General features: G+C 40.6%; 1 protein-coding gene and 2 long non-coding RNA genes across 4 annotated transcripts; 2 read left to right on the forward strand and 1 right to left on the reverse strand.

Annotated features, from left to right (window-relative positions):
• Window positions 1-5,156: 5,156 nt before the first annotated feature.
• Window positions 5,157-6,617, forward strand: LOC148818695 (uncharacterized). The gene is made up of 4 exons (XR_016094389.1): window positions 5,157-5,389; window positions 5,526-5,576; window positions 5,733-5,783; window positions 6,415-6,617. It is a non-coding gene; the product is annotated as an uncharacterized LOC148818695 (long non-coding RNA).
• An 871-nt stretch (window positions 6,618-7,488) lies between these two features.
• LOC148818696 (uncharacterized) lies at window positions 7,489-8,802 on the reverse strand. Of its 2 annotated transcripts, none has more exons than XR_016094466.1 (4): window positions 8,653-8,802; window positions 8,431-8,515; window positions 8,169-8,224; window positions 7,489-7,641 (listed from the first exon to the last, which is right to left on the reverse strand). It is a non-coding gene; the product is annotated as an uncharacterized LOC148818696 (long non-coding RNA). The 2 variants fall into 2 exon arrangements; XR_016094467.1 differs by having other exon boundaries at window positions 8,673-8,712.
• Window positions 8,803-10,886: 2,084 nt separating this feature from the next.
• LOC148818697 (astacin-like metalloendopeptidase) lies at window positions 10,887-17,525 on the forward strand. Its single transcript, XM_088937040.1, has 5 exons — window positions 10,887-10,975; window positions 15,322-15,449; window positions 15,846-15,964; window positions 16,296-16,510; window positions 17,409-17,525. Coding segments are annotated over exons 1-5 (477 nt in total). The 5' UTR covers window positions 10,887-10,973; the 3' UTR covers window positions 17,422-17,525.
• Window positions 17,526-21,534: the final 4,009 nt, after the last annotated feature.

A 21,534-nucleotide genomic window follows, 5' to 3' on the forward strand; every position in this document is an offset into this window, starting at 1 on the left:
TCACGCACGCTGCTCCTAGGACGCGCAGGGCTCGGAGCGCCGGGTACTCCAGCTTCCGTTTTCACTCTGTTTCGCATGAAAAGACAGCTGCTCGGACAGTTTGCATGCGTTTGTGGCTTTCTCAACTCAAAATTTGGAAATAACCAGGGTGGTGTAGGGACTGAGCGCATTCCTCGTTGTGCCCAGCCGGTTCGCGCACTTCTAACCTGGGGTTTTCTTAACCAGGTGCCAAGTGATGGGTTAGTTCCCCAAACTCCCCTCTTCGGGATCCGACTGTTTTCCTCACTCCTTGAGTGAGCAGCTCTGCACCTGGGGGAAGGTTTAAAATTGACCCAATTGGGTTTGAACTAGACAAGTTGGGTGTCCCTTCTCCACCCCTTTAAGATGTCGGTGCTTTGTTGTCGGGGTCAGAAAGTGGGACAGTCCGGTGCCAGGTTCAAGCTTATAATACTGACGGATTTTCTCCTAATGTGTCGTGTGCTGTAGTGCGGTAAGGAACAGGTGGCACACAGCGGTCACAGCCGCTACTGCGGTTCAAAGCGCAGTTGTGTGCTTGGCTGTGTCGCCAGTGAGTGTCTCTTGAATGTCACACAGGGAGCAGTCTGGGCCGGTTGTAACAGTCATAAGTTGCTGGGGCAGTTTAATTTTTAAAGCACTAGGGACGAGGAAGGATGGAGGTCTGCGATAGACGTATGTTCAATTACTTTATGTGATTTTCTTTTTAATCCGCATTGCTTCAAGAGTAAGTAATAGCTGACAATATTTTTTTTGTCAGTTAATAATGATACTAAGGTAAAAATGCAACCAAATTACAGTTTATTCCTTTTAAACATTTCATAGCTTGTAAATGACGCACTTTTACTTAGTTTTCACTGCAATTGCGTGGTTAATAGTTACTATGATACCTACTTCTGTGAGCACAGCAACACTGACCAAGTCCTACACTGTTAAAACTATGCGCTATACAGTATGTACACACTGTGGCGGCCGGAACTCTCAGTCACCCTAACACGCAGCTCAAGTCTCTTTTAGCAGTTAAACTAGAGGGAGAGGGAAATAGAGGAGTTTTCACAAAAACAGCGGTAAAAAATAAACCCCATACAGGATACATACGAGAAACGAATATATATATACACGCACGTCTATATCCACAACGATGTTTGTTAGAGGTGGATTCTGTTCTCAAATATGATACTTAAGGGCTCTACTCTGACTCGACAGTGGTCATTATAATGCAAAGAATTTATGAAGACGTAAAAATTATTCATAAGGTTGAAGGTTGCCTCCTACTTAGATTTAAATAGGATATATTATGTAATCCTACCAGTTCTATAGTTTCAGAAACTCTAAACATGTTTCATCGAGTCATCAGCTACCTAGAAAACGATATGATTGGCTGCTCAGTTCCTTACGTCTGACCAATAGGAATGAATATACGCCTCAGCTTATTGACCAATAGAAACAGCTCTCCAGTATATGAATAACTGACCAATAGGAAATAAAAGTACTCCAGCCCCCCCACCTGCCAATAGAGCGTGTCTCTGGTTTCTGTGCTTTGTCCAAGAAAAACTTCTCACGTCTTCAGGCAGGAAGCAGAAGAAAAAAAAAAACAAAAACAAGAAATGATAGTGCTACCTTATACTTTTGTATTTAGCAATTCTGAGCATACTCAGAACAAATCCAGACTATTGAATTCCAGTCTAGACTAACAATTGTTTCCCTTTCATTTAATTTCTGATTTCTCTAGCTGGTACAGGGGCTGTTGGTGTAGAGTGGCTGGTATGTCTCACCTTGGAAAGCTGCATTTCCATGACAGATGAAGTCTACTCTAGCCAATATATAAAATACATAAAAACCATGAAGATGTAACATTTAGTTATTGGAATGTTAAGGTACAGCTCTGGTCTCAGTCTAGGTAGTTCCAAGAAATGTCAGCATGTGACACTAATGCAACCTTTGTGTCCTGAATTTTGTATTGATGTTAAATTACCAAGTACTTACATCCTTGCCCCCAGCCACCCCCACAGGGATATGTGAAGTAGTTAACCAAAATATAGGAGGAAGAATGGCAACTTTGGAATATCCCAGACAGCAGTTAATCTAATAAATTACTGCAAGAGGTGTACTACCCTCCCCCTGCACTTTAGTAACAAAACTGTATATGCTCTAGATTAAGAGGAGACTCTCACCTATGGGGAGCTTTAGCTCAGTAAGTTAAAGTATTATTTAATCACATGGACTAACCCTCCAACTGATGTGGTTTTTGTTGTAATGCATTCAGAATTTTACAAGACCCTGCAACGTAAGGAGCTCCCCTCACTGAGTGATCAAGTTACATAACAGCACAATACCTTTCACCAGTGCTTCTAGTTAAACAGGGGGGTGATATGGAAAACCTTACATGGCATTTTTTAGGATAAAGTATGGAGATGCCTTCTCTAGTCATGTCTTGCAGAAAGGGCATCTTCAAAGGCACAATTCAGAAACACGAGTTAAGATACTTTACACCTTTGAAGGAGAAAACTAGCCTGCAGCAGCTGCCACAGCTGAGATAGAAACAGGCCAATCCCACCCAGGGAACCCTGTCAACTGCCAGCTAGGCACTTGATCACTGTACTGTAGCAGCACTGACAAGCCTGTGCTCCCTTGGTCGTGTCAATAGGACTGTACATCTGCATAACCAAAGCACCTTGGTTAGTGCAAGGCATGATGCCATTTAGACTTTACCAGTATAATGAGGGGAAGTTGCATATGTACATGTTAAGATACAGTAATTTTCCTCCAGGTGGCATCGTTACCTAAGCAAAGCTATCCTTGAAGATACAGTTAACCAATGACTGTCCTCCCACTGAACTTCAGACCAATAAAGCATTGGAGATTATCCACTGGTACCCCAACACCACAGCAGAGTTCATAGTTATTGGCCGTATACAAAGACTTTCAGTGACACTTTCACTTTATTGCACAAACACTATACAGGTGTTGGAAGATCAGGGTCAAGGACATGACAGAAGGTCAGAAGATCAAAATACAAACCACACATCTTGGTTCTACATTGCAGATGCAGTGTGGAGGATGGCACATTCCTGTTGGAGAGTGTCAGTTGCCAGTCTCCATTCTTCACAGAGGGCTTTTTTAGCAGGACAAAAAAAAAACAAAAAAAACACAGGACTTGGGTCATTGTAGCACCATCTACAAATAACACTCCCATACCAACAACATTCCTACCAGGCCAGTCACACTTTGGACTCTCAAGCTCCTTACCTTACACAGTGAGCTGCGTTGTCCATGACAGGTCTGTGGGATGGCCAATGGAGATACTGCTGTAAGGAAATACACTTTAGCACAAAAGGACTGGATGTTTACAATACCTTTGATTGCTCCTCATTTCAACAGGCAAGTACAGCAGTGCCCTACCTGGGATCTCAGTGTAGGGGTCTCTCCTCACTGGCTGTGCAGCAGGGTTAAGCTGGGTTTCTGGATCCTCAAGACAGAAACACACTGGGCTCCTCCTGGTATATAGCTTTCTTCAAGAACCTGGAGACGTAGTCCTTTGGAAGGGGCTCTGGTGGAGTCACATCTTTCCCCACAGCAGTGCTCTGCCAAGACCAGATGGATTTTCCAGGCATCCTGCATTGAAGATGGATCAATGCAAGGAATTAGAAATACCCATGAAGTCTCAATTGTGCAGAGGCTTTCATAGTCCTGTGATTAAGACTATACTGTCCCCAGAGGCAGTACAGAGGAGCAGCCAGCTAACCCACATCTAAAGCAGGTCTTTAGACTACGGACACTAAGCAATATGGACAGCCTGTGCTTGTTTTCACATTCAGCATCAATGAGTAAGTGTTCTGCAATGGCAATTTACTCCACAACTTGCACTCACCCCAGCTTGCCTTACTCATGAGTTGATACATCTCAGCACATGTAGCTCTCCCTACTGGACAGCAGCACTCACTGCACTTCCACACCACAACTTAGCTTGTCAAGTCCCACAGATAGTCAGCTGGCTTCAAGAATGGTGTTCCAGCTGAATCTCCAAACCATTCACATCTTGCTGTTCTCACCAAATAAATCCCACTATTCTAAAGCCATAGGAACATTGGAAATACAACTCACAATAAAAACAAATCTAATATTCCTCTCCAAATCAAAGCACAATCTAAACCTTTGTCTCCCAGGCTTCACTTTTATAAGCCTCTTCATTAACTACAGGGGCTTGGCTAATTCTGTAGGAACCTATCCCAAAAGTCCAGGTGTGTCCAGCTCAATAACACACACCTGCTTCCTGATCCCTGCCTGCTCAGAAGCCATCTTGGCTCAGAGAAACACCACAGCCTGGGCTTGAGCCAAAATGTAAGGTTCCTGCAGAAGCCTTCTCTGGGACACTATGACATTGCTTTAATACCTTGAACACTATTAGATTTGTGTTCTTTCTAAACCTTTCAGTACAGCTCAATCTACTCAAGAAACAGATTAACAGAGAAAGATAATGACTTGATTATAGTTTATATATACTTATACATCTACACATTTGTGATATTTAACCCTTATTATTTCTCTTCCTATGTCAGAGCACTTGTCAATGCCTGCTATTGAATGGTGTTCTCAGTCGATGTATCACAAAGGAGAAACTCAAATCTCCTACAGCCAGCTTCGGCTGGGAGACTATACTCTCCACCTGTTTCACTGACACTCAAGGATGAGGGACTGATATGTCATGAGCATTTGCTTATGTTCCTCCTCATTCCTCTCCTCCTATGCTCTGTTAATTCAATGAGGGCTCCCTGCTTTGGTCTCTAAGCAAAGCAAGTACAGCACTGAGATAAATCAGGCTATAGAACAGTAAGCGTCCTGCAAAGAACTTCAGACCCCACAGCTCCACTACATATTGCTAAACTCTTTCATTCACATTCCTGTGTCTCTCAAACACTCATAAGGATTAAATGTACTGTGATTACTCCGATGGCCATGGGAAAAAAGATTTTGAAACTTGTTACTCATGGGGGCTTCTGTAAACAGGCTCGATATCTTTAACAAGTTTTCAGGTGGAGCCAAGAAAAAAAGCCGCCTGCACCGTCAGTCTGTAGCCACGCCCACTCGAATGACATCTCTCGCAGGCCACGCCCCGCGCACCTGTGCGCCAGGTTCTGCTGGAGAGAGCGGAGCTGACTGAGTTTGTTCCGCGGCTTTTAGGATTATTTTTTATTTTTCCTTTTTTTTAATGTAGTTACAATTTAACTCGTGTACTTATGTCGTCTAAACCACGCAGGAGAAAGGAGTAAAATACGTATTTTCGTTGGGAGCTAAATAACATTTTTATTGTAACTCTTTGTTCACAAAATCAAGCGTGTGCATTTATCCAAACCGAAATAGCTTACCTAGATTTGTAAGTTTTTTTAAAATTATTTTCCAGAGTATTTTGTGTGTTTGCTCTTAGATTCGTGGTTAAAAATTCACTTGCTACGAATACTTATTGGTTTCAATTGTCTTAAATTCAAAATTCTGCATTTCTGTGTTTTCAGTTTAGTGTCTTCGGGAAGGACATGCTTGGCTCAGCTGCTGCAATTATCCAAGTAAGTATAAATGTTTTATTCATTTCGTTATACGTATCTCTTTTAAATTATTTTCTGTGTTATCTATCCTGGTGAAAACGCCGTTTGCTACTAAGAAACCTTGGTTTCAATTATCTTTAAATAATCGTCTAAATACTTGTGTTCTTGTGTTTCCAGTTTGGTGTCTGCGGGCAGGACATGCTTGGCTCAGCTGCTGCAATTATCGATGTAAGTTTAAACCTTTTTATTCGTTTACACGCATCATTTTTGAAGTACAGTATATAATGTATCTCCCGAAAATTGTTGTTGGAAAACATGATGCACCTTTACAAAAAAAAAAAACACAAACGAGACGATACTAGATTTATCCAGGTCAGAAATGGTTTTGACCCGACAACACTGTAGGCCTGCTGTTCATAGAAATAATTTTCTGCTAAAACTGCGAAAGCTTTTCGCTTTTTTGGTTTCAAATTTTTAGCTTCCAAATTGCATCACAACAATTAAAACAACTAAGCCTATAAAGTTATGAATTAATTATTCATGTGTTAACTAAGTTGTTTCAGAAAATAATTTGCTAATCAAAACCGTAAAAACGCATTAGAATGTGCTAGTCTCTAATCGATACACTGTAGCTGTGTTGGGTCTTCGGCATTCAGACTTTAAATGAAACTACTTCAATACCCTGTTGAACTGGTATTTCTGTTACACCAGGCTTAGCGCTTTATCCCAACTGTAAATCTTCTTAAACCGTTTCATCTACTGAACATGTCAGTAAAAACAAAAGCTCGGTCTAACTTAATTTCGACTTAATTTCAAGATTCTGTTTGTTACAAAGTTAATACTGATTTCTGTTTTGCAGGAAACGCAACGACGTTTCAGTCTTCATTCTAGTCGCTGCCTCGACTGATACATCGGAGAACCAGTAACGTGCTGTATGTTTCTGTTTTAACATGTAGTTGTTTGCAAATGTTTTCTTACTCTATTGACTTGTAACAGTATTTAGCGTTAATGTAGCCGTGCTTTGACACTTTGTAATTGAAATGCATGTTCATTTTCACTCGAAGCTTGTGCATCCGACGTATTGTAATGCTTTGTTTTGTATGCCATTTTCGCTCAATAAATTGTTGATTGAACCTTGATTTTGTTCTTTCATTTCTTGTGCAGAGTTCTGTACCCCTTGGCCCTGAAAAACCCCGATGTTGGTGAGTTTTTTGGCGGAGAGATTTTGCTAACAGTTTGTGGCCGCAAGGGGACACCCTATCGCTTTTTGACTTGAAAAGGTCAAAGGCTACCCCCTTTTTAAGCGTGTCCAGATTTTCCCGCCAAAAAACTTAGTATCTGGGGTCTTCTTCAGAGTGTGGTAGCAATCAAGCCGAGCCTCGCCCAGCCCCCCTCATTGGAGAGGGGTAGGCGGGGGCTGGCTGATTGACCGCAGCTCTAGCCAAGCCCACTCGCTCCCGGCAGGAGAGGATGGCAGGCTGGTGGTGGCTTTGGTCCCTGCAGGGAGGCAGGTCTCCTGGTGTGTGGACTTAGAAAGCTGTCAGTTGCAAGCTGTGACTGATAGGCTGAGTCCGCCCTGGGTGCCTCCTCTCTCTCGGGCTGAGGCCATCTCCAGCCTGCCTTCCCCTCCTGCTGGGAGTGAGGGGGCTTGGCTAGAGCTATCCTCGGTTCTCCTCCCCCCAGGGCTATACCCACGCTCCCTCCTAGGGACCCTTTCCCCCCCCCACAGACTATCTAAAAAGGCGGGAGTCTTCGCACTTTTCCAAGTCAAAGTAGTGCGATACGGTGTCGCCATGTGCGTGGCGCACACTGCAAGACAACCCTTCGCACCTTCGAAAATACAGGACAATGCAGACAATGAAATCAAGAGTTTTTATTGCAGAATTCACAGCACATACAATAGCAGCAGTCAACAGAAAACATGCAGGTCAAGAATAAAATACAGCACTGAATCGAGACATTACAGATCAAGCCACTGGTATCAAAAATCAAATGTAAGAAAAAGCACACATTGTCAAGAAGAACTTGGCCAACGTTTGTCGAGTTGCTGGAGTGGAGCTGGAAAGGAGATCGTCGGAGCGCAGAACTGAAGGCAAAAGAAAAAGGATCAAGTTAACAGGATATCAGACTCGCAGAATCGATTAACTTGACGTTCTGAAGTCTACTAACTGTTTAAATAAAATGCGGGAATAAAGATATGTAAAAACACTCAAATTGAACAATAAACCATGGAAAATCACCAATACATCTCAGTCCTACTATTTCAATACTTGGAAAATACGTTCAGCCACATTGAAATTCAATGCTTCTTGTAAATACAAGACCAGGTAACACTTACAGCGTGTATAATATTCGAATAAACTCTGCTTTGAAAACCATCGATAAAATTCGTTGGTATTATCCATCTTTACCCAATGAATTCAATAAATGAATAAAAGTATCATAAAAAAGAACCAGTGTCTTAGTGTTTCTTTTTCTATTCAACAAAAGCACAACAAAACGAAAAAAAGTTCTCTAGTTAGCATAAACCCGTTCTGGTGTTAAAATGTTGGAAATACGCAGTCTTTTATATACTATTTAAATAGTATAGTGCAAAGCAGAAATAAAACTTACCTTGGAAAAAACACTTTTTCATAACTGAGGCACCGTTCCTGAAATCCTTTTGTCACCTGGAGAAATAAAAAAAAACATACGAATTAGTTAATTAAACCTTTACAATATTTTATCATTTCGGAGTGGAAAGCGTTATTATAGCCCGAAGCCGAAAAGAGGAGATTTCACAGCTGCTGACTTTAGAAAGCAATTGTTTGAAGGTTAACTACAGCCTTTTTTCCTTAAAAAGAAACAGAAACATTGTCTTACAAAACATACTTACATGAAAGGTAGTACAAGAACGCTGAATGCAGACTTTTAAAACTTCAAGAGCACGCTCAAACGGACAGAAGACTCATTTCGGCGTCCTAAAACACAAATTAACCTAGAACAAATGCAATTAACAAACGATGCAAGAGCAATACATTTTATCAAGCCTTCCTCAAAGTGAAATTTGAGTTTTTGTCTTTAAAATAAGAAAATTCGACATAAAACGCAAACGCACCTCACGCCGCAGAAACTCACCCCGCCGCCATCTTGCCGGGCGCACCTGTGGAACAGGTGGACGGGGCGTGTCCGCTGAGGAAGGTCACTCTGGGGGCGGGCTCGGCTCCTGAATGACAGCTGGGCACTCTGTTACAAGGGCTCAACACTCACGGTACTGAAGATAAAAAGAAACTTGAACTCACCAAATCATACATAAAGTATTTAACGGCTGAAGATTTTCAGACAACTTGACACAGTAGCATTCCTCTACGAGTCTGTTTGCTGGATTCGTTTATCTTGTGGCCGGTTGATCGAATCAAGAGAAATGTACTGGAGAGAGACCCCTGTCGCTCCTAGTTAGGACTGCACCTCTCTTGCACTGCTAGTGCCACACCTGTCCTGAAGGTGTCTCAGTGGTATAAGGGGCTGCTTTTTAGAATTGAATTCCGATCTATGCATTTATAAAGGACTTAAACCCCCCATTTTCCCTGTTTTGGAAGGCCCCGAAAATGGAGCCCCCCAAAACGGCCAGCGTGGTAGAGAACAGCCGCTTGTACAAACTCACCCCGACAGCATGAGAGCTTCACCCGGGGCTTAGATCTCAGACTGACGGGGAGGCTCGGGGCTCGACTTCAACTCACACAACTCTCCGGGAGTCGATCTGCTCTCTGAACTTTAGACGTGTCCGATGGTTCAGCCCGCGGAGCCACCAGGCCGGCCATACAGAATACCGGCCATGTACATCTCTTATTTTACGAACGATAGTGGTCATTCGTGTGACAAGGTTCACACAGAAATTTAATAGTTCAGATTAAAAATTTGAAAATGAAAAGCAATGCATATAAATAGAATGTGAACTGGTGTATGCATAGAAAACAGAATAGTGATGAGGATGTAATACCTAGTTTTGTGCAAAGAAAGCACATATCGCTCTTTATTATATTAGAAGTGCTATTATTGAATATACCATGAGATATATAGAAGACTGCAGGTAGTAAAAATGTTGTCTATGAAAAACAGTCGTCTGGCAGTGAACTAGTGGAAACAGCGTGCGGCAGGTATTTAGGAGCTTTATATGAACTCATAATTGTCATCTCTAAGAGAGAGATGCAACTTCATTTAGATTAATTTAAAAATTCATTAAAATTCAATATTGTTATACATTGTAAACAGATTATACAGTGAAAAGTGTTGGGGAACCACTGTCAATTCATGATGTACAGTACGGTAATCACAGGTAAGATTGACTTTCAAACACACACAATATAATTCTTACTGCTTGATCTAAACTTAAAAGACAGGAATTCTGTGATTGTTTCTGACGCGAATTTCTGACCTTTTACTATTGATGATCTGAATCCCTGGGGATGAATAAAGTATTTTGAATTGAAAACAAATCGTAAAAATTCAATTAAAGTTTTAGTAAGTTTACTTAATCAATACTTCAATACAAATATATGGATAATGACGTTTTTAAAACCTAGATATATGTTCAATAATTTCATGTACAAATAAAAGAAAATACCCATATTTCCGAGGTCTGCATTTGTGAGACAGCAAGAGTTTCCAATGTTGTTTTGCAGGTGTATTATGAACTACGTAGATCAAATTAGTACATCGCCCCTTAAAAAACAAATCCTGGTTCTTTTTCACGTTTCCGAATTTGTTTCGCATAAAATAGATAACACAAAAATTATCTTGTACTACAAGAAGTTGCTAATTCTAATATTTTTAAATACTGTACGTGGCTCGAAAGACTGGCTGAATTTTTTAAAGTCCCTCGATTTGTACATTTTAAGGCGGAGACAAAAAGAAAGTGATTACTTCTTCAGATTAAAAAAAAATGTTGACACGGCTGCAGTGTTAGGATGTGCTAAAGTCTTTTTTGAAAACTTGCAATTGTTTGGTAATCTTCCTATTCTAAGGCTAAACCTGCAACTCTTGAGATTACGGTGTGATGTTGGAGACGAGCTTAATTTTCCCGTTCACACAAACGCACAGAGAACGCTGGTATTAAATGCAAAATCAACCGCAGCTCCCGGGCAAACAGAGAAACAAAATTGTACGTACTTATCCTTGCAGCAGCAATAGTGTGCTTGAACTTTCCCCACGGGGTGACTAGCGGTCAAAGGCGCTATATATATATATGGTCACGTGATTACCCGAAAAAAATAGGCGCTATATCTCGGGAACAGGAGCAGCTGGGAAGCTACAGTACGTTCAAGTGTTCAAACCGGCACAAGCGCAGCGAATGTGGCGGGTTTCACCGTTTCTGCTGCCCGTAGGAGGCAAACTTCGCGGACCTCACTCAACAGCTTGGCTTTCGTCAGTGGATTCAAAATGTAGGAGTACCTGATTTAAGTAGACATTGGTTTGTCAGTCAAAATGGCATTTTGGAAACTATGTTAGAGCTGAGCATTGCGGGAGTCTGGAACAAGGTATTGTCTATGAGAAAAAATAAAGACATTGTGTATATGCTTATCTATAACTTACTGTATACATATTTATTTTTTTTTTACTGCAGGCAACATGTAAAAATAGACCACATACAAAACTGTGTAGGCAATTGACCTAGCCAAATAGTGCAGCATTGAGATTTCTGCCTTTTTAACCTATTGCACCTTTTTTAAAACAAAATATGTAAAATAATTTAGTTTATCCAATTTATAAAGCCTTTCCATCTATTTTTAAAGTAGGCTTGCATTTTAATGTATTTTCTTTCAAAGTACATTATTTTTAATCTACAGTGTACTGATATGGTCTGTGTGATATTTAGATATACTCACTGTATTTTACAGCTCATTTCCTACTCTGGGTGACACGGTTAGCAATGCTAGCCACTGTGCCTCCTACATGAAATGTGACACTACTAAAGGCAATAACTGAACAGATTTGAGTATTTTCTTCAACACCAATCAAAAATATGAGAATGCTTTCTGAGACTTTTCAGTATATTGTCAGCACCAGTGCTGAGAGGGCCATCAGTGATATAAATGTTAGATCTCAGGAAAGTGAAATCAATACAGCACCAAGGCGAGAAGTAGAGGCTGTAGAAATACAAGGGCCTCTGGCTGAGGTGATGAAATATAAGGTGTGGAGCTGAGAAAGTGACTCCTCACTTCTGAAGGACAGGACTGGCTTCACGATATTGTCTGTGATACAGCTCGTGAAAGCCTGGCTAAAAAAGGATATGAGGTTTCTGACTACTGATCTGATTCTGGTATTTAAAGTTTGAGGAATAAAACGCACACAATTGTGTAGCAGAGCTGCGTCTGTCTTATGATACTTCTATCTGGTTTCCAATTGTAGTCGTTTTCAAATGGAAACACATTCTGTATCTGATTCCATGAACTGAGTAGGCTCTCATGTATTGGGCTTGCTGTAGAGGCTTATTGGTGACAGGCACCAGAAGGATTGTGGATACCCTCGAACCTGGGACAACTGGGCAATCTGTGTGTCATCAGACCTCTCCCCTTAAAGAAACAGCTGTGACTGTGCAGCTCATGCTTGCTTGGATCAGAAAAGAAATTGGATACAGAGAAAGCACAAAGGCCCATATGAGTGGCCTTGTGTCCAGAGCAGAACCAGACCAGTGCTCTACAGCTGCAGCTACACAAGCTTCCTCCAGGCCAGATACAGGCACGGTCTCCCGTACATTAATTTTTAAATACCTAGAAAACCCTATTAAATTCTATTTCAATCACACACAAAACATAAGAAAGTTCCCAGCTCTCTAGTAAGTGGGAACTTAAAGGGATGGCAGTATAAAATGCTTCTTTATATTTTTGAAGGCTTTTCACATCAGTTCGAGCCTCATTATGTAACTAACCAGCCGACCAGCAGATCAGAGGTTTAGGTGTGAAGGTCCTGTCCACTTCACCACAGTAGCACATTGTAATCTGGTCTTTTCTTTCATACTGAAATGTCGGGAGAACTGCAGTAGGGGTCACACAATGTCACTGTTTATTAATAATTATTAATTATATTAATTATTAATTGTATTAATTATTATACAATTAATTATTAATATTAATAATAATAAACTTTATTTTATATAGCGCCTTTAAAGGTTGCTTCTCAAAGTGCTAATTCGATATTAGATTAGCTAGATTAGTCTAATTATGTATCATCAAGAATAGAAATCAGCAGGTGTAAGGGGTTCCAAGACTTGAAACTGAGAGCAGATTTTGCCCTGAGCTCTGTACATGAGCAAACCGTAATTAACCAGCTACGGTAATTATAGCCCAACTGGTCTTCTACACAAGAGCAACAATGGTCTCAACACCTTATCCGCGGGTCAATGTTTCTAAACTACTTTTCAATAATGGTCAAATAACATAGTGACCACAGCCCTTCACTCAGGCTGTACATTCTTTCCTTCTGCTGAATCTCAAATCTGCATCCTGTGCTGTTACTGGAATGCCCTGATTACCTCAGGACTGGTCACGCCTGCTGAAGCTTTTTTTAACAAATGACACTTTTAAACAGGTCCCACTGACCTGCGCTAATGTGTATGAATTCATGTCCATCTTGTATTCTTACTGCTGCCAAGACAATATGTATTGGAGGTCAAACAGCACAGGAAAGGTGTGACCATTAAAGGTTTCTAATTCAGATTATTAGATACAGATACAGCAGATACTATAAACAGACTCAAAACTCCTCAGGAAGCTCTCTCTCTCTCTCACATGGCAATAAAGAACATAAAGATGAAGCAGAAAATGGGACCATTTTGTTCACATTTGCATCACAATCTTTTAGACACTGAGTATTTGACTCAAATGCCTTCACTGCTTCTTCTAAACAAGGTAAAAAAACATACAGTGAAAAGTAAAAATATTGGGACAGTGAGGTGAAATTTGACATTTTTGCTGTATACCAATGACATTTGTATTTAAGATCAATGTAAGTGAAAGGTACAGAATTGTAGTTCTAGGTATTATTTTGTATACATGTTAATCCATGTTAGAACAATGTCATTTGTTGTGTTCAATCAGGTGAGCATAATTACTGGGACAAATGGCTGTCAGCTGTTTCTATTTGCTCAGGTGTTCAATATTGCATTAATTGAAAAAAAAGTGCAAGAGCTGTGAGTATATAGCCTTGATCCAAGGATTGGCACTTATTTTGAATCTGCTTCTTGAGTTTAGGGGTAAGGTAAGATGATAAATAACGAGTTGTCAATTGTGGGGGGAAAAAAGCTAGAAGATGTAAAGATAAGAGCAAAGAGAATTCCAGTTAGAACCATTGCTGAGAGACTGGACATCAATGATACAAACTGTCTTGAAAAAGAAAACCTACTGGCGCAATAAGCAATTGATAAAGAGCAGTTCATCCAAGGAAGATGACAGTTGATGACAATCTTCACTAGAACTATGAAGAAAAAACACTAAAATAACAGGCAAAGAGGTTGTAGACAATTTCCAGAAGTCAGGGGTGAAAATATCTCAATTCACCATGCACTGCAAGATGCAAGTCTCTCGTCTGCACTAAAAACTAAATGACCAGATTTAGAATTTGCCAGGAAGTGTAACTCTTCTGGAATGTTTTAAGGACAGACGAGAAGGAAAAAACTGGATCAAACTGATGGGAAGTTAAAAATGTGGAGAAAGAGGGAGTGCAAGTGAGCCTGAGCCCATGTGTGAAGCAGGAGGGAGGGAGAGTCATGGCCTGAGCCTGCATGGCTGCCTCTGGAACTGGCTCACTGGGCTCTGTCAGTGGTGTCACTGAGGATGGCAGCAGAAGAAATCCTGAAAGACACAGGAACATCTTGTCTGCCCAGGTCCAAAAGCAGGCCTCTTAACTCACTGGGCAGCAGGACGGTGATCCAAAACTACGAAGAAGGTCTGTTATCGAGTGTAAGTGTACTTGTGACGGCTTCTGGCACTGTAGAGGCTCTTCACTGCTACCTTAGTCAGTTCCTTTGAGGATTCTGAATGTCTGTCAGGTCCCTCGTAATCTTCCCTGTAACGATAATACTGTCTTTAACAGAAAGGAGGTTGTATATGCTGTATGAAATGCATAACTGCGACATTGGGGGTGGGGGGGGGAACATGGCAAGTGATAAATCAATCCGTATTCAGACAGCAATGACTTTTTGCCAATTTGGAATCTAGTGCAGTAACTTCTAATTGCCTTTTATTGGCATTATGTGGCTGTGGATATATCTGTTCTCATTGTGATAAGTGTGTCACTTCTGTCTTGGGATAAAGTGCTTATGAATCTTTATAGGTACCATGGAAATGTAAGTCAACGCAATAAAGGATGTTGAATATTCTTGCAGCTTTAACATCCCGTCCACCATCCACGTCCCTGCTTTATGTTCTTAAATAGCCTGTTTCTCAGACTCTAGTTCTGTTCTCATTTGATAATGCAGCCCCAGTTAAGACTTTCTCGTAGTCTTGTAACAAACTGAGTAAGGGAAGGAACCTCCTACTGATGTCTACTCTTTTCTTTAATGAGCTCACAGAGGTATAAACTATCAGATAAATGATGATTTTCTGGAATGACCTTGTCACTTCTTATTTTGGGCTATTGCTTGTAAAGGCATGTGGTTAATTTGCCACTAGCATTAGTATTGATTATTGATGATTTTTTTTTCTTTTTCCTCATGATTTCAGCTAAACTTCAGAATGAGAAAATGTGATCAATGTATAGACAAACAACTGAATTTTCTTTTTCTTTGCAGGGATGCTTTTGCTAAACCATATGGTCTGCAAACACTGGTGCCCTTTCCTGACAGCACAAGACAAATCGGGATGGGCAGCTGGCTGACTGGCATCGACGTCCTGAAGATCAACAGACTCTACGACTGCAGTGAGCCTCTTTCAGATTCATGCTGTACTCTCTCTGCCTTTGACCTGCCACACTAATACTGCTCTAGACCTGCAAGGCTCCGAGATTCTTCCACATCAGTGTAAACATGTCTTTTCTGAGCAATCAGGCTGTGGTTTACTGTTCTTTTATTCCATTTGATTAGATGGAGAATCGAAGACGCAGACATTGACTAAAACACCTACAACTACGACGACAAGTACTCCCTCCTGCCCCTCCTCCTGTTGGTCCCATCTTGCTGTTAGGCTGAATGAGCTCTTTTTCTAGTCATCTGGTTTCCCAGAAGCCCATCATGACCTACCTGCTTGGTAACAAGGTTTTAAAATCAATACAGTTCTGTCTCCACTCTGATTCTTTGTTCATTTGAACTTTTTTCAGGTTGTGGAATGACTGTCAGGGTCTCATCAGAAGACACAGGGAAGATTTATTCTACTAACTACCCTAATGTGTACCCCAACAATGAAAACTGCCTGTGGCGCATAGAAGCAGAGTCACCGGTAAGTGTTACTCTTTAGTATGTGAGCTTTATACCGCTGATAAAACCTGATGTATTCTGCCTGTTTGGTCTTCATTTCATTTATAAAACCTGGAAATCCTCAACAAGTAAACTATTAAGGTTGTACATGTAAGAATTTCATGGAATGGGGTTATTAGACTCTTGCTGGACTCATTGTGCTTTCATCCTAACCCACTTTAACTATCGTTTTCAACATCCTGAAAAAAAGCTTGTGATTCTTTCCAGTGAAATATCTGTACTGTGGTTTTCCCCCTAACAAGACTCGCAGCACAAAACATGAGATTTCTTTTCCTTTTTATTTATAAATCTAGATCTCGTTATCCTTTGAGACGATGGACATACAAGACTCTGAGGGCTGCACATCTGACTACGCTTTGATATACGATGTCAAGTTTAAAACCTTTATTGGGCCAAAGCTCTGTGGCTCCAGTACACCTGCTCCTATCCTGTCTTTCGGCCCCATTCTTGCGATCGAGTTCCATACCGATGGGTCTGTCAACAACAGGGGCTTCAGCATGTCATTCAGGTAAGGCAAATATTACAAGAAAGAAGATCCACTGAAGTGTAAAATAATATCAGAGTTGGCATTTCTATATCAAGTCCACAATACACAATTGTTTGTTTTTTTTGGTAATGTGCACTTCCTTAGCTATGAAGATAAGTGGTCTCTTTGGAATGACGCGTGATTCTGAGTCATGGGCCTTTAAGATCATGGACATGCATCTTTAATATGCCTAATCTTCACCTGATGGCAAGTTTGACTAATTGAGCTGGGAACAGAGAAGATGAAGCAGTGAAGAGTTCAGGCAGATGGCTCCGATCAGCTCGTATAATAGAGGCTGTTAGAATAGATTTTAACCACTTCACTCCAGACAATTAGCAGGGCTGTATATGCAGTGATCCACACTGGTCAAATGTCTGTGTTTGAATCACTTGAGTAGCCTCAGCCTGGCACTAATCAGATGCCTCTACAGCTTGCCAGCTGCCTCTTAGCACACAGGACCATTCCTGCTTTAGTCAGTAGACTGGAAGATCTTCTGAGGCACTGTGGACTTTCTACTTGTCAAATAGTACAGCAGCCTGACAGTGGGACTCTCAGAGGAGTAGGACACAACCCCCTCTGAGCCAGTAATTTAACAATTTTAAATAAATATTTTGACCAAAACAATTCAACACTGGAAACCTAAAGGGATGACATTCTAGACACTTAGACATCTTAACGCACAACCTAGCTCCTGTTAGGTTATACCAGGGTTTAAGTGAAATAAGATATAATTTAAACATGACAGTTCCAAAATACTTGCTCAGGCCCCAGAAGAATGTTTTACCATCAGTCTATTCTGTCCCTTCTTTTAAATGCGCTGCACACAAATCAAGGTGTTCAGTTGTTCAGGCTCTAATTGTGCCTCTGCGGCTTCTTTCAGGTCACTTTGGTGAAGTGAATAAGAAGTGGCCAGCTCTTCTATGAAGAGGACTCTTACACAGACCACTTTGGTGAAACACTGAAGAAGAATGTCAAGATCAAGACTTTCACGTTTTGCAATAAAAATTAAAATGATGCATATTCCAGCCCTTTAATTACTGTTGCACTTGAAATGCATGGTAATCTTAAACGCCTTCCACTTCTGCCACTGCAGATCCAGTGGTCCTGTGACAAGACGGCAGCACAGGCTGTCCCAGCTCTTGGTTTTTGGCCTCAGTCATGGGTGTGAGTTTGGCTGAGCTGCGCACTGTATTTCACAGTGGAGGCAGAGCCCTGGATTTAGGGCGACGCGCTGTCTTGGCAACCACAGCTGCCCTGGCTAATTAATTAAGGACGAGCTGCACCTGTGAGGCCCTTGAGGACACACTGAACAGACCCCGCAAGGGTTCCCGGGGAGAGGGATTGTGAAGGGAGCATTGAGGCCGAGTCTTTGCTGCTTTTTATTCTCCCCCCCTCCTATCCCGCTATCCTGCGAGGATGCAGCGGTGCAGGTTGAATTTTCTTTTATTTTTGGCCTCGTTCTCCTTTTCTTCCAGTCTGGACCCCGCTGAATAGCGATGGTCCGGACTGGAGACCGCTATGCAAAGCGGTGTGCTTTTTCTTTTCGGGTTTTGCAGACCTCACACCCTCAAACGGGGCGTCGGTTTTACTGGCGTTGACCGCGGCTCCGCCCACTGCTGCACTGTTACACATCTAAAAGCTTTTAACTGCACTAGTAAGCTACGAGTTCACCGGCTACTGGTGAGAATAGCCTTCAATGAGCTCCTTACTTAATTATAGAATATCTGACGTTGGAAGAAACACCTCTTATCGACCTAAGGTCTCTTTATACTCTCTACATACAGTATGCACACGGATGCGTAAAGGTTTACACGACCTGTTTCAACAAACATTGCCTTCTGTTTTTGAGAGGGTAAACATAATTAGCTGAAGTGATAATTCTGCTGTCTTGTACAGTTAAATTAATGGAGTTTCCTCTGACTACGCTATTGGCTATAAAGTAAATTTAAAACGGCAAAAAAAAAAAATTCTCCTGCTAAAGAAGGCGACCCCGTCAGGAATCGAACACCCAGCACAGTAGCTGTGTGATGGCACTCAAAGCTCTTGCACCACTGGAATTCATGCTGTCTTTAATCTCACTGGTGCAGCCGAAGAACTGCTGCTCGGAGTGCTGAATGATGCATCTGTGTGTAAATATTACTGGGATAAACAAACACTATGTTTAGCCCAAGAAACATCAACGTAAAATATTCCCCTGTGAGTTATTTGACGACGTGTTCTAATTTTTTGATTATTTCCACATTCGTGCAGAAATGCGAATTTTAAAGTACCAGGAACCAAGGAATCATTTTGAACAGGCTATTAATATCTTCCTTCCCTTATTGAATCAAAATGTAGACCAGAGCTCCTCTCCCTGACCTGCAAATGTATAATCCTTCAGGAATGAACATGGCCTGTCTAGAATTAGGGCTTCCCAAAGAGCCATTGCTCGCTTGATACTGCAAATGAAAGCCAGGGCTGACTAAAGCAGAGAGAAGACCTGAGTAGAGAATAGCGCCCTCTTCTGGACCTAAGGATGAGCAACATGCCTCTTTATGATGCAGCTTTGTCACAACTGAAATTTTTTAATTTTCAGTATTTGTTTGGAGTATTTCACCCAAAACAAATACTATATACTCTCCTTACATTATTGGTTATTAGATTTTTTTTTTTACATTTATCTCTCAATTAAAGAAAATAGGATGGATTTTGCATTTCAAAGTTGCTAAAGAAGCTGCCTTGAGGAATCGTTGAACTCAGTGCTAAGGACAGTCGTTAATTCTTCTCAGGTGTCAAATGGCTAATTGGCTGCACCTGGTCTAAGCATGGGGTTGTTTCAGGGTCAGTCCTCATGCAGTGAGAAAGCAAGGCAGCCACTTGGACACAGTTCCAGAACATGCAGAGAGAACAGGACTTTAAAGGTTCTCTATACAGAAAGTGCAGGTAAAGGCTTAAACTGACTGGGATCTCATCGCTAAAAAAGTTGTTTGTATTGATCATGTGATGAAATTATAATTCTTAGTTAGATTAAAAAAGAAGAATACATTCTCATTTTTTTTTGTTTTTGGTTACCTGCATTTAAATGAATAATGAGCCTCCCAAATAATCTGTGTAAATATTCTCAATTGTTAAATTGTTTTGGTAGTGTGAACACCAGTCACTATTAATGAAGTGACAACACATTGATCTGATATGTTTATTTCCACTCAAACACGTTTATTCACCATGATTGAACAGTTAAAGAGCATGAAATGAGGAAACATTTACAGATCTCATGGTGTTTGTGGGGGAAACTCATTTTATATTAGAGACTCGTTTGAGTCAGTAAAAGATGTTCATTTATACCCAAAAAAGTCAATACTTCTTTCAGTAAAATATTTGTACTTCATATGTAAAATTATACAGCTATATTTCAGGGAAAGCATTCCACAAAGTTTGTAAAACTAAATAAACTTAGTTTGGTACTTTTGCACATACAGACATGTTGTGATCAAATTAATGATGACCCATGTTCATGATGAGTGGGTTCACACAAAAATAATATACCTGACTGTGCCATTAGTCTCTCATGTAACAAAATTAAATTTAGCCATAATGCTTTTTGTGAGAACTGATAATCAAGGCATCTTCCTGAGGAATGACTGTTTCCATCTGGTCTTTCATCAAAACACCATATGTAATTATTATTCTATTATTTGCACTTAATCTAACATGGTCTTGAATATACAGTATGATCTGATCTACTGTATGTGTTCTGTATGAGAGATAAAGCTGTACGTTGTTAACCTGCATTCAGAGTTTCAGCCACTAGAGAGGTCAAATGTGTTCATTTCCTGTCTACATCACCTGCTGTTGTTCTTCTGGCATCCAGGATATGAGATCCTATCTCAACCTTCATACAGTACAATACTAATTGAAACTGTTACGTCATATTAGGAGGATTAATGGCCTCAACACAAAATACCAGGGTTTAAAATTTACTAAGCTCTCCCTTAACACAACACATGAACTTCCAACAACATATGAATGGATATTATTTAATTATTAAGCTATTTGGTTGATGCATTTTTACAACGTGACTTATTTGTGTACTCTTTTATACCAGCAGGTCATTTTCATAAGTTGATGTGAGCAATATGCAAAACTGACAAACTAAATGTTTAAAAATTGTACTGAATTAAAAAAAAAACTAAATCAGAGAATAATGAATACTTTAATAATCTGGGATCTTGCACAGGCTCATTGACGTCTCTCAAGTAGATTGTTGAAAAGTAAACAGAAATCTAAAGTTTTGATGTACTGTAGTAGAGATGTGAATGGTTTTGTTTTGTAAAGAATTACCATCAGTTTACATACTATAGCTTGCACCTTCTAGAAAACCCTAGAGAATAGACCTATTGCCTGGGACCTATTGGAGAAATTGTCTTCTAGGAGGACCAGAGCAGGAATTGGATACAGATATACAGTAGCAGGAGACCCATGTTAATGGTCTTTTTATAACCAGGCCTGTGCAGCACCAGTAGAGTTATACAAGTAACTGGGACAAGAGATCAGGTCGGTCACCAGTAGTGTCATTGTATTCAGGTTTTAAACCCCATAAAACCTAAAATGAATCAGATCCAATTCAATCCTCAATAAGGTTCCATTTTCCTACCTACTACACTTCATATTTTAGATTCATCAGTTACATTATGATTCCTAATCAAATCATGTCCGTGTAGTTTTGAGAGTTTCAGACTTTTCCAACACCCAGTAAATGAGACCTCCCTCCCTTGCAGGCAGGAGGACCTGGTGGGCTGTTCAAGGAATTTCACAACAGTTTTGTTAACGTTATGTTAATTCACTTGCACAGTCTAAGCTCAGATCTTCAGAAGAATAAACTGTTCTTTCCAACACAAAACCACATTGCGGTGTGGCGACACTACAGTTCATTCTCTTCCCATGGACTGCTCTTCCCCATGGCTCTCCAGGAAGAGTGATATTAAGGCTTTTAGGTGAATATTGCACCTTGCTCACAAGATCTCTGT

This window comes from Atractosteus spatula, chromosome 18 (genome assembly GCF_055471065.1).
Source record: "Atractosteus spatula isolate fAtrSpa1 chromosome 18, fAtrSpa1.hap1, whole genome shotgun sequence".
Taxonomy (NCBI): domain Eukaryota; kingdom Metazoa; phylum Chordata; class Actinopteri; order Semionotiformes; family Lepisosteidae; genus Atractosteus; species Atractosteus spatula.